This window comes from Grampus griseus (genome assembly GCF_964374135.1).
Source record: "Grampus griseus genome assembly, chromosome: 3".
Taxonomy (NCBI): domain Eukaryota; kingdom Metazoa; phylum Chordata; class Mammalia; order Artiodactyla; family Delphinidae; genus Grampus; species Grampus griseus.
The window spans coordinates 72,925,566-72,939,317 of record NC_139019.1 but is presented as its reverse complement, the minus strand read 5'-3'; the positions used below and the strand labels follow the sequence as shown (position 1 = coordinate 72,939,317).

General features: G+C 35.9%; 1 protein-coding gene across 1 annotated transcript; it reads left to right on the top strand.

Moving 5' to 3' along the window:
- The first annotated feature begins 511 nt into the window (after positions 1-511).
- LOC309820332 (protein tyrosine phosphatase type IVA 2-like) lies at positions 512-1,787 on the top strand. Its single transcript, XM_082651016.1, has one exon. It carries the CDS (start codon positions 1,128-1,130, stop codon positions 1,575-1,577), a length of 450 nt encoding a protein of 149 aa, XP_082507142.1. The 5' UTR covers positions 512-1,127; the 3' UTR covers positions 1,578-1,787.
- The last annotated feature ends 11,965 nt before the right edge of the window (positions 1,788-13,752 follow it).

The window sequence follows — 13,752 nt, the reverse complement described above, 5'->3', positions numbered from 1 at the left end:
GCTTGGGATCCTCTTCCAAGCCATGTGGTCATTGGCAGAATTCAATGTTGAATAAGTCACTGTGACTTACTCTTCAAATCCAGTAGCAGAGAGCATTTCTGACTTCTAGACCCTTTTTTAAAGAGCTCATCTGATTAGTTCATGCTCACTCAGAATTTTGAATGACTCAAAGTCAACTAATTAGAGGAATCATAATCACATCAGCAAAAATCCCTTCACTTTTGTACTACGATTTAATTTGCTCATGGGGGAGACATCCTCATACTCAGAAGTTCCATCTAGCCTTAAGGAGAAGGAACTACACAGGACATGCCCTTCAGTGAGTAGGAGTCTTAGGGGACATCCTAGAATTCTACCTAGCATATGGAGAAAAGTCATATTACTTTAATAATTCAGCAGCAGAATTTTAGAGCAATAATTTAGCATTAAATTATGCCATATTCCTGCGCGCCAAGGCTGGAGGGGGGAGGGGGGCGTCGCTGTCACCGCTCCCGCCGCCGCTGGACTTCAATGCCCAGTCCCCAGCTCGCCAGCGTTTTTCGTTGGAATATACGTTGCACATTTATGGCGATTCTGAGCGTGAGGGCAGACTTCTGCCAGGCTCAGCACAGCGTTTCCGCTGACAAGTGAGCTTGGAGGTTCTATGTGCCATAATTAACATTGCCTTGAACACTCTGGACAGAGACTGGCCTCAGAAATAGTTGGCTTTTTTTTTTTTTATTGCAAGCATATACCTTTTAATGACTCCAGTAAAATTAAGCATCAAGTAAACAAAAGTGGAAAGCGACCTACTCTTTTAACTTGTCTCACTAGTGCCTAAATGTAGTAAAGGCTGCTTAAGTTTCGTATGTAGTTGGATTTTTTTGGAGTCCGAAGGTATCCATCAGCAGACTTTGAGGCCCAAATTGAATTTGGATTCAAGTGGATTCTAAATATTTCTGCTTACCTTGAAGGGAGAAGCTTCTTAAAGAATAAACAAGTTGAATAGAGGAAACACTGATCGATAATAGGCATTTTAGTGGTCTTTTTAATGTTTTCTGCTGTGAAACATTTCAAGATTTATTGCTTTTTTTTTCATTTTCCCCATCACACTCACACACGCATGCTCACACTTTTTATTTGCCATAATGAACCGTCCAGCCCCTGTGGAGATCTCCTATGAGAACATGCGTTTTCTGATAACCCACAACCCTACCAATGCTACCCTCAACAAGTTCACAGAGGAATTTAAGAAGTATGGAGTGACAACTTTGGTTCAAGTTTGTGATGCTACATATGATAAAGCACCAGTTGAAAAAGAAGGAATCCACGTTCTAGATTGGCCTTTTGATGATGGAGCACCACCCCCTAATCAGATAGTTGACGATTGGCTAAACCTACTAAAAACCAAATTTCATGAAGAGCCAGGTTGTTGTGTTGCAGTGCATTGTGTTGCAGGACTGGGAAGGGCACCTGTGCTGGTCGCACTTGCTTTGATTGAATGTGGAATGAAGTACGAAGATGCAGTTCAGTTTATAAGACAAAAAAGAAGGGGAGCATTCAGTTCCAAACAGCTGCTTTACCTGGAGGAATACTGACCTAAGGTGTGATTATGCTTCAGAGATACCAATGGGCATTGCTGCGTTCAGTAGAAAGAAATGTATAAGAAGGCTGACTTGATAGTGGCATTTAGAGGGAACTCTTGGTACCTGGAAATGTGAATCTGGAATCTTAACTGTGTCATCAAAGTAGTGATGGATTCAGTACTCCTCAACCATTCTCCTAATGATTGGAAAAAAAGAAACAAAAAAGAAATCCCTCTATAACGTGAATAAAATGGTTAAGAAAAAAAAAGTATGCCATATTCCTTTGCTCTAAAACTGTTGTATTAATTTTTTACCAATTTATTCCATTCTTCAATTTCAACAAAGTCTCTTTCTTCCTCTCCTCCAACACTCTCTCCCCTCTCACCCAAGAACTTGGCATCACTTATTTTCTCTTGCTGTGATCTTGGGCTGCTGAGAAGATCACCTGCGAGGGCAGAACACTGGTACCTGCATGGTCTGCCACCATGCCTCTGCCCTCATTAGTAAATGCAGTTGTGCAGATTAAAGAAATAAATCATTCTAGTGACTACTCCATGTCAGAAGTACCTTCACTTACATGAAATTAGAACATTAACGTGGGATTCTTGAAAATAAGCCTCATTCCACTTAGAATTGTCCTCCACACCAGCCTGCAAACGTAATTTGGTATTTTTCATTTTCTTCTTTTAAGAGATGTCCTTTTCAGAACTGAATAAAATTGGGACAGCTGACATTTGAGGGTGTACTGCCCAAGTCTTCTCCATTCTGATTTATTTCACATATCACCTTCAAATTATTACTTCCAAATCATAGCCCAGATCTCCTCTGACCAAAAGTATCCAATAATCCATCTAACCTACTCCAGTCCGGACATCTATGGCATCTACAAAATGCACAAAGTGAACTTCCTGAGGAGAAAGACCCTGCTGCCTGGATTTTTTAAAATATCCACAGATTTTAGCACAACACAAAGAGTAAAGTGCTTGATATATATTCACTGAATAGAATCAAAGGATTCTCTTCAACTTGGCACTCAAGGCTCTCCATACATAAACTCACACACATATTTTCCAAAACTTTTCAGCTCCTGATCTTCAATTCCTCCATGTCTCAGTCAGGCAGAATGTCACTACTCCCTTCATTCCTATAGGGGAATTACTACTGACTTATCCCTAAAAGATCCATCTCGGTGCAGTGCCACTTGATCTGTGGAATCTTTGGCGATTCAACTCACCTCCCATCTCACCAGTTGGGAGTGATACTCCCACCTTTCAACATTCATATTACTTTTTCTGCATCTCGATTATGGGTCTTTGGTGTTCTACCAACTATCGTAGTTACTTATGTTGACATTTCTGAAACTAGATTTTAAGATTCTTGGGAGAGATATTTGTACCTTCCACAAAGTTTGACACACACAATAGACACTAAATAAATACTTCTTTAAAGAATCAAAAAGTTCTTATCAGCATTACAAAAGTTAACTTAAGGTTCAGTCAATAATAATTTTATCTTGATGCTTTCGTAACTTTAATTACTTTTTTTTAAAAAAAGTTACAAACTGTTAATTCTCTCTTATTACCAAAACCCCTTTTAGAGAGATTAATATTTGGTGACCAATAATGTTTTGCATTTTATCAATGTAATTTTGATTTCCACTTATGCTTATCCTACTGTTCTAGCTAATCAATAGCATAAAATATAAATTATTAGAGAAAATATTCTAATAACAGTATTTTAAAATAAAATGTTATGTCATTTTTCACTTGGATATTATGTACCATATATTCTACATTATTTCTTATGATTTATCTTCCAACTAAAGTTTACAATGAAAATAACCCTATTTTAGTGCCTTTGTTATTTATAATACTATGTGCCAAAGGAATCCAAGTGACCTAAGTTTTATACATAGTTATTTTAAAAGGAAATATTTTACAAAATTTTATTATTTCAGTTATAATTATATATGGTGATGAGGAGGGAAAGATGAAATAAAAGAGTAACGGAAGTTTTGTATTCAGACTACTGGTTAATTTCCTATTTTGACATTCCTACGGCAGATATTTAAATTTCGTTTGCTTTCTTTACAGGGAACACTTAAACATTTAGCTCAACTAAGGTGCAATGACCTGAATCATAGAAGCAGAGAAAACTGCTAATTTAGAGATTTTAAATGGATAAAACTTGTAAATGGATTATGGAAATTTAAACACCTTTAATCACCTTTAATCATGCAGTTAATGAACTTCCACAATTTAACTGTGAACTTTCCAAATGTCGGGTTATGTTTATATTCAAAGTCAAGTACGCACAAGCCAAGGGTACAGAAGACACAATTTAAAGGTCTTCATAGCTTCTAGAGACTTCTGATATTTCCTCTGAATTTATATTTTCTGCACACAAATCTAGTAACCAAGTATATCTTAACCTAATTTACTTAAACTTTGATTAGAACTTAACTTCCTACTATTGATTATGAGAGGCAGAGATTTGTGCCTTGATATTCATTTCTCTTTCTGCTCTTATGAGGTACATGTAGGGTAGTCAATAAATGTCCAGTGAATCAAATTGTGTAGTGCCTCGGAACCAAACTACTATTTTTCAACTTGATTACTACAGAGAACATATGGAGCATGAACTGCCCTAAAAATTCTCATCATCTCTCTCATCATTACCTGTTAAAGCATTTCATCATAGTTTGAATTCTTTATGTTAGAGGTTGGCTGAGGCCTGGAATAAAGAATGAAAATGTGACAAATGGCCACTTATTGGTCATTAACTATCATGATTAGAGCAGTCTGCCTCTCAGAGTGAGGGTCAGCATTAAGAAATGAAACCATCCTTTAGAATATCCTCTTGATAGGAATGAAGCAGTTCATTATCTGATCATTAGGGTCCATGCCAAATAAAACACATCTCTCACACAACCCAAGTCCTAATTGTTCATTTAGTCATTGGCTTAAATGGGAAGCAATGAAAAAAGCAAGTAACTAAGCAACTGTACAATCTTCAGATCCTCATCTAAGTGCACGATGATATTTAATGCTAAACAAAAGCTCAGGGCAAAGAAGTATTAAGGGCAACTCTGAGAGATCATATGTGACATCCAGCCACATATGGAAACTTTAGTTATTGGTTCAGCTTAAAATTGTAGTAATGAGTTGCTATATTGCCCCACTATTGATAAAATGAATATCAAAGAATTAACCTCAAATGTTGAAAAAATTCATTTTTAAAAATTACAAGGATATAAAGTAAAGATTACCATGTTTAGGAATGATGAGTAAGGAAAGGAGTAAAATATAGCAAATGATGTTAGAGACCCAGATGACGGTAATCTAGACAGATTAACACAGACATCAACAGTGACGAGTATCTTTTTCTTTTTCTTTTTTTTTTTTTTTAGTGGCAAACATCTTGATGCCAGCAGCAAGATATGGCAAGATTTTTTTTTTTAAGATTTTTTAATTGGGCATTTGAGAATTCTGAGTTCTCAAAAATTTTTTCAAATTCATTTTGTGCCCTTGGAAAAATCAACTAAGTCACTTGAGCCTCAGCTGCCTTATTAATGAAAAGTGATTATTGCTACCTGCCTTAACTTATCCGGTTACTGGGAGGGATTCAGAAGTTGCTTTAGATGCTTAGAACTACTTTTGGAACACAAAGGGCTGGAGGGAATAGAATGATCTCACTCGCCCCCTGGGCTCAGGTCCTTGAACTATTGTCAGGAAGAGAAAACATATCTGCTAGGAAGGATAATACTGAAAAGAACCTTGATGTGTCCTTTGGTTCCTTGACTTTACTTGTTTGGGTTGTGTACTTGAGGAGTTGAACTAAGATTTACTCTTTTAAGATGTCCTTTTCCTCTTTCTTCTGTTGAGCTGTCCTCCTCTTCCTCCTTGAGAATTATTTTCTGATCTACAGAACTAGAGTAGTCTGGGTGGAGCCCAGGAGAGAGAAAAACAAACAAACAAAAAGCCCAAAGCTTAGGGTTTTCTTAAGTTTCTGGTGATGATGAAAGGGAAATTTAGTCTCCTTCTAAATGAGTGTCTAGTCCAGGTCACAAAGGTAGAAATGAGGTCATAAATTCAGAGCTAAACCACATCCAGAAATTAAAAATGCATATTTGGGTTTTAGAGCTCCTTAAATCCTGAGAGTAGGGAAAAAGGACCCTGAAGCTAATGGAACACTGGCACTGCTCTCTAGTCCTGCCATCTAGTCTGAAGACATGTGACTCATCCTAGAGCCCCCTGGAACAGTTAACAATCCAAGGCAATAAAAGTGTTGGATTAAAGACAAAGAGTAGGATGTGGGAATCAGATCACACAAGGCAGGATGGGAGAAAAGCTCCTTTCAGAAAAAAAGAAGAAAACCAAAGAGGTGGTTAAATTGAAGATGTACTGCAATAAGTTGTCAAAAAAGATACTGTTGACAGTTTCTAGGCAGCACATGAATCAAAAATTGACAGAAAGACAAAAATAAGGATCCCAACTACTGAAGGGACAGGAAATACAGCTGCTCAAATTCTATGACAAACGAGGGAATAGATGTTCCTCAGTGACTTGAACAGAAGAGAAGAGTTAAGAGGCTCCCAGGACAAGGAGCCAGGACCAACTTCATGGGCAATGACCTGTGCAGTCACAAAGGGCCCTCACTTGGTTTAATGCTCTGCTGTCACCATCTTGAAATTCTTAATAGTTTGTGAACAAGAAATTCTGCATTTTCATTTTTCAAGGGGCTCACAAATTATGCAGCCAATCTCTCAAAGAGTCTTTAGAGGTATCCTTGTGTCCCACATATAATACCTCTTGTAAGCTTCTTTCTGGATATGTTACAATAATCAACTCACTACATGCTGACTCTGGAGCAAAACAATTCTCCGAAGCTGACAAACTCCTAATGGGGAGGGGACACAGGAATTGGCAGCAAAGATAGGGGTAGGAGATGGAGAAACAATAGCAAGAAAAAAAAAACTGTTGTAAAACGATCTTGAAATTTTAAGCAGAAACTCCTTTCATCCATAAACTATCAATGCACTTATTTTCACAAATATCCCAGAGTAAAATCAATAAGTAAGAGAATTTTTCAAATATTACTTTTTTCTAAGTAAACAAAAAATTTCCCAGACACAATAATTATGCCACATTTGCATTGATCAAGCCTTTAAGCAGCTCTTATTTTATCAATGAAATAATTAATTTGAAGGATATGAATGGTACATTTTGTTATGACTTACAAATTATTTTTTAGGAAAGTGTACCTTATAGATTTATTTTTAATCTCCTTTTTTTAACTACTTATGCCAATCGTAAAAAACTAATTGATTATGAAAAGAAAATGCATCTCCATTTTAAGATGCCAGATCAAAATATCTGTCTTGTTCAGCGACATAACACAAATATGTCTTCTTATAAACAGTGTCAATCAGTAAAGGAGATTTTTTTCTAGCTAATTTCATTTCTCCATTGATCAGCAATTTTGCCTTTGATGGCGTGAAAAGCAAGTCATTTTCTACCACAGTAAGACTTAGTCAAACTGCTCATTTCTTTTAAAATGAATGACCGCCAATATTCATTTCCATCCAGACTAGTTTATTTCAAGAATCTCGCTAATTGCATAGCTTAAAGACCCTACCAAAATTTCAGTATAGTCATAAAAACATCAATCCAGTGGTGAGCCCATTTTAGTGTGGTTTGTCAGAAGCTGAAGGACCTTTATTGGAATATCCTGCAAACCTCAAGCAGCAGATCTGACATGGAGTTGACTGGTGTCACTGTCCTGCTTCTAGTAGAGCACGACCTTCAGTCAAGGATGGAGTGAAAGCTCAATGATGAAACACACGTGGCAAAAGACTACTGACTTGCAGTAATCTTCTTGGACATTATCTAACCTTGTGTGTTGGTGTAAAGAATCAAACCCTGAATAAAATTTTATTAAGTCCTGCTTTTCAAAGAGGAGTGGAAAACCTGGGTTCTTTTCTGATTTATTTATATATATTTTTAATCTAGAGTTAAGACAAAATAGGCACATTTTCCCAGGCCATAGGAATAAAAGAAGAATGGTTACAGAGTTCCCAATTTTGATCTTTCCTGAACATTCTTGAAAATAAAAATATACAATTCTAAGAAGATACAGTTTATCTCTCTATATATGCCATTTTTCTGCTAGCTAATAGGAGCCAGTAGGCTCCAAAGAAATATACAGTTCATCTGATATGCTGAACTTTCCTAAATAACATTTTGCCAATTTAGAATTTATGTAGTAATCTACAGGTTTTCACCTTAAGTAGAGCTTTGATTAATTTCTCATAGGAAAATTAAGATTCTCAGGAAATCTCACATGCCATTTCTGTCCTTCCCATGACAATATGACAGCATATAAACACGTGCAAGCCTATGAATAACAGAAGCATTTATCATGTGCCTGGGGCAAAAACAAAAGAGTTCTTACATTTATGGAGCAAGCTTGGGGAGGGTCTAGACAGGGCCATGGCTGTTCCCTCATCCTTGGGGAACAAGTACATTAAAAGAGGCATTATTTGAAAATATCATTTAGTGTTTCACCACCATTATAATGCTTCTTTTCATAATGTGTTACCATCCATAAGTTCAACATTTCCTCTTGAAGAAAGGGTTGAACAAGTGCCACTTTTGGGGAGCATGTCTCAGAAAATAAATTGTTCTTTCAGTTCCTCTAATGTTTATATTTCTGTCTCAGTCTTGAAAGTTTCCATAGTGTAGTTATAACAATGAGCATAAAACAAATAGCATTCCCAAACATCATTTAAGCAAAGGCTTGATAATGTGATAGAATCTCAGCCCAAAGGATGTACTAATCCAGGAAGTATTTCATCAAGGAAGTCAGTCAGTCTTGATAGAGGTTTGTTAGAAACAAACCAGATTTTCATCATCAACAACATTGACAAAGAAAACGCAGAGTTTACTAATGGTAGCAAGGTGACTTGATATGGTGGGAAAGGAAGATTTAAGGGTATAATTGACCCATAGAGACACCTGACTTCCTAGAGTTTGGATTTGAGTTTAACTAGCCCATACAGTTGAGATAGCTAAGGAGCATCTAATTTAGAACATGATCTACCAAAAATATACACAAACTTGATTTTACATCAGTTTGTTCTCTGAGTCTACAGTCACCCTCTCCTTTTATTTATATGTTGACTAACGGAATCCCAGTAATTATTACTGACAAAAGGTCCTAATAAGGCTTAGATTATGCTAGACAGCAAAATCTTAATATCTCAAAGTCCCCAGGTAGTGTTGAAATGTAAGATCTTGTCCCTTTCTCAAATTATAACCATAACCAACTAATTATTCATAAAACACTAAAGACATGTCAGCCTGGAAAGCATTTTATGAACACAAACAGTGCTCAAGTGAAAAAGAACCAAAATGTTCCATGACTCTTAGTTGCTTAGCAGGATTTAAACAAAAGGGAATCATTCAATTTAGAAACAAGGAAAAAAGTCATGCAATGACATATGGAAGAATAGAAAAGAGCAAAGGCTATAGTGTTACTTGGTCAGATCAACTCCATGCTCCTTCATTTGTATTTTCATATATCCACTTTCTAATAACTAGAATAAAATAAGCATTCTTTAAAAACAGAGAGAGAGAATTTGAGAACGTCTAATTCACTTAGATTATCTTGACACCCTATTAATTAGGTTGATTTTTCACAATGTAAGTATGATATTTATTCATAACCAGTATTTATTGATCCTCTATTTTCTAAGCAAAAGAAAACCAGAGTGAACAAAATATACATTCTCTACTCTCAAGGATTCACAGCTTAGATATGAAGACAATTCAGTGTGTATCTTTAATGATATTTTATTTCTGTGAACATAATTCATGTCTTGAAAAAACACAGACATTTTTTACCCCATAATCTGACTTGGAAATTAAAGTGATATTTGCTCTTTTGAAATATGAAAAAAAAATGTAAAAATAATTTTAACCGAAACAAGTAAACAAGTGTGCTGTTATTAGATATAAACATCCAGAAGGATGAAAGTGAGAAGTGATAAAGAAAGCTCCATTGGGCAGGATTGGGCTGAAACTGAAGAGACATTTCAAACAATTCCAACATGAGCAGGTCACATGTGTCAAGGAGTTTATGCTCAGCATTCTTGTTGCCATGACAGATTTTTGAAGATTTATTCAGATAGCTATGTAGATCAATACCAGACAAATGTTGTATCAAATATGCCTTTCATGTTTATATATCCATGAATTAAAGTCTAAGGATTGTTATCAAGATCAAAAGACCAACAAAAAATAAAATGTCTCCTACAAAAGCCATAAAAGAAAATTTAATTAGCTCAGGTCTTCTTTCTCAAGGTTCTTTCTCTTAAAATATTTCTTAAATGAATGATATTACTTTCGTATTGTAAGACCTATAATTTTCCCTGACATCTTATTTGTTATAAAACTAGATTCTAGGGCTTCCCTGGTGGCGCAGTGGTTGAGAATCCGCCTACCAATGCAGGGGACACTGGTTCGTGCCCCGGTCAGGAAGGATCCCACATGCCACGGAGCGGCTAGGCCCGTGAGCCATGGCCACTGAGCCTGCGCATCAGGTGCCTGTGCTCCGCAACGGGCGAGGCCACAACAGTGAGAGGCCCGCTTACCGCAAAAAATAATTAATTAATTAATTAATTAATTTGAAAAGGCCAGGGAGATTCTGACTATTCATATTGGTAACACCAAAGATGAGAAATAAAACAGTGGGCCAAAAATTTAAATTGATAAATTAGGGAAATCATTTCAAAATAAAAGAACACTTGAATATACAGATTGAAATGGTACATTGTACCCAAGGATAAATTGATGTGGAATAATCAACACAAATACCTATTTTACCAAAGTGACTGAGCTTTAACATAAATAAATATAACAGGGGTAAAAATTGTCACCTATGTGGCAGGAAAATTAAGCTATTAAGGAAAAAAGAAAGAAAGCTATTAGTATCATAGTAGTTAATTCAGAGTAGCTAATGTGTAGTACCTAACTTATTCAATAAATATTTGTTCAATATATCATTTTTTTGAAGGACACTTACTGTAGGTCTAATATTGTCCCATATAAAACAGAACATTTTCATTTATTACACCTAAAGAGAACAAAGAGATCATTTGATAACTCTTGGTAAATAGAACTTAATATATATATACAGAAATAGGGATTTTTACAGATGCAATAGAAACTTTGCATACAATAAGTAAATCTCTCATTGTTTTCAGAACATGTAAACTCGTTAGAAGGACAGCTGATAGCAGGATGGCATATCTGGCAGGAGGACATTTTTAAGGTAGTTAAGAGTCCAAGAATTAAACCTGAATGTCCCAGCAAAATCAAATGAACCTAAAACATATTTTATTTGGGGGTATTTTATTGGCTTAGGTAGAACTCAGATAGATGGAATTGTGATAAACTAGAAAATCAAAATGGAAGTCAGGAAGCATGGGGTACCAATGCTGGTCAGGTTGGTCCTCTGAGAAAGCCTAGATGATGTAGTACATCTAGGTATCACATCAACACCTGGGCTTCTTGGGTGTTCTGACTACCAGAGCAAAAGAGCTTTCCTCTAGGACCCTCCTACACTGTGGGTGGGAAGGTAAGCTGGTGCAGCCACTATGGAAAACAGTACAGAGGTTCCTCAAAAACTAAAAATAGAGTTGCCATATGATCCATCAATCCCACTCCTAGGCATATATCCAGACAAAACTATAATTCAAAAAGATACATGTACCCAGTGTTCATTGCAGCACTATTTACAATAGCCAGGACATGGAAGCAACCTAAATGTCCATCGACAGAGGAGTGGATAAAGAAGATGTGGTACATATATAGAATACTACTCAGCCATTAAAAAAAAAGAATGAAATAATGCCATTTGCAGCAACATGGATAGATTTAGAGATAATCATACTAAGTGAAGTCAGAAAGACAAATACCATATGATATCACTTATATGTGGAATCTAAAATATGACACAAATGAACCTATCTACAAAACAGAAACAGACTCACAGAGACAGAGAACATACTTGTGGTTGCCAAGGGATGGAGGGAGAGTTTGAGGTTAGCAGATGTAAACTATTATATATAGAATGGATAAACAACAAGGTCCTACTGTATAGCACAGGGAACTATATTCAATATTTTGTGATAAACCATAATGGAAAAGAATTTTTAAAAGAATGTCTACATATATATATAGATGTATAACTGAATCACTTTGCTGTATAGCAGAAATTAACACAACATTGTAAATCAACTATACTTCAATTAAAAAAAAAAAAAAAACCTTCCCCCTAGAGGCTCAGATCTTCACCTTGTAAAAGACAGGTAGTCGACTCCCTAATAGGAAGTCGTCTTCTTGCACCTCAGGTGAGTAAGCTTCCTTGAGAAATATGGGAGTTTCTGTGCTTCTTAGTAGAAGATTTCAAACTCCAATAGATTTTGTCAAAAGGCTAATCTGATTAACTCATCACAATTAATGATGTTGACCCAACTTTTCAGTTGCTCCATTCCACTCCAAAGACATGCATCCTATTATTGTATTATAAAGCTGTCACTGCATTCCAACTTGCCCCTTTGTTTCTTCAAGCAGCTAGAATTATCTCTTTCTATACTTAAAAAAGTATACATATATTGTGAAACATTATTGTCTTGATATAAAATTTGAGAACCCCACATTTTCTCCATTTCTTTCTTTGATAGTTTGGGTTGGCACATTACCATTCTGCTTGCCTTTATTCAGGGCATTTTCAATTTCTCTTCTGCATAGGGAAGTGATGTGATGTTCCAGGTGACTGGGTAGTTTGCCATCCTTAAACACATAATTTCCTACTTGGCTTCCTTATGCCAAGTGGACTTGAACACATTCAATACATTGAAGTGCAAAGCATTTCCTCCATTTGCATTTTAAATATTTCATTATCACGTGTACCTTCCATAAATCTCGATAATTCCCTCTGTCCATCTAACATAAGGTTGTGCTCTCAGCAAGGCTGTAGAGCAAAACCACAGTTACCCAAAGAGGTCAAATATGAGGCATTCTGGCTGAACTAGATATAACCTTTAAATTAAACAAACCTTTGAATTTCACCCCACATTGTTTATGAAAATACACTTTACAGCCTCGGATACTATAGAACAAATGTGCTATTGCTTTGATTCAACAGTTCATGCTGTTTGGGTGTCATCATTATGAGTATAAATTACTTTTATAATGTAGATGTAGACAATAGTAAAAAGTTAAGTATATCTGTAAAAACTTTAAAACACTTATTGAAATAGAAATTAAATCTGAAGTAACTTGTTTTATTAGGATATGCCAGCTCTTAGGGAGAGAACAGGCTCAGAAGGGCCCGATACAGATCAGTCTTTCAGTGGCCACAAGCTCTCCAGAGCCCCAAATTTCTTTTACATTTACCCAGCCTGGATCATCACCGAGCCATACAGACTTCTGACATTACCGGGATTCCTGACTGCTTAGTTAACAGAGGACTTTGGTGATATTTTTTGTTTTGGAAAATCTTGTATCCAAACATGGGTGGCAAATACGCTGAGGATTTTGACATAATGGCTTCAAAGGATACATTTCCTTTTTAAAAACACTTTTTAGCAAAATATGTTCCCGATGAAAATGAATTTTTATTGCTAAGCTTGCATGAATAAATAGCCACCTCAAAGATTTGAACATCACATGATGTTCAAAAAGACAATTTCTCCTCTGCTCAGTGCATAGGTTACAAGAGGGAAACTAGACTGAAGGATCAAAGGTAAAGATAAGAACTCAATACCAGCTAGAAGAAGTAGGACAAGTAATTTATGTTCCCTACTTTGTTGATGAGAAGAAAACCTCTCCAAAAAATAGAATGGGACTAATATAAATAGGCACATTATCTCAATTAGCCAAAATCCATAAATAGAGGGAAAAAAACTATGGAAGAGAGACCCATCAGAAAGGTGCCATGAAAAGAAATAAGAAGTGAAGCTAGAACCGTAATCTTGTTTTTCTAAACAATTTGCTCATATGGTGAGTTACAGTGAAAAGGAACTTAAGACATTTTAGTTATTACTGACTAAACCTCTGACAAAAGGGAAAGAATCATCAATATTGCTCATATGAAATTAGTTTATTTCTATTCACACAAA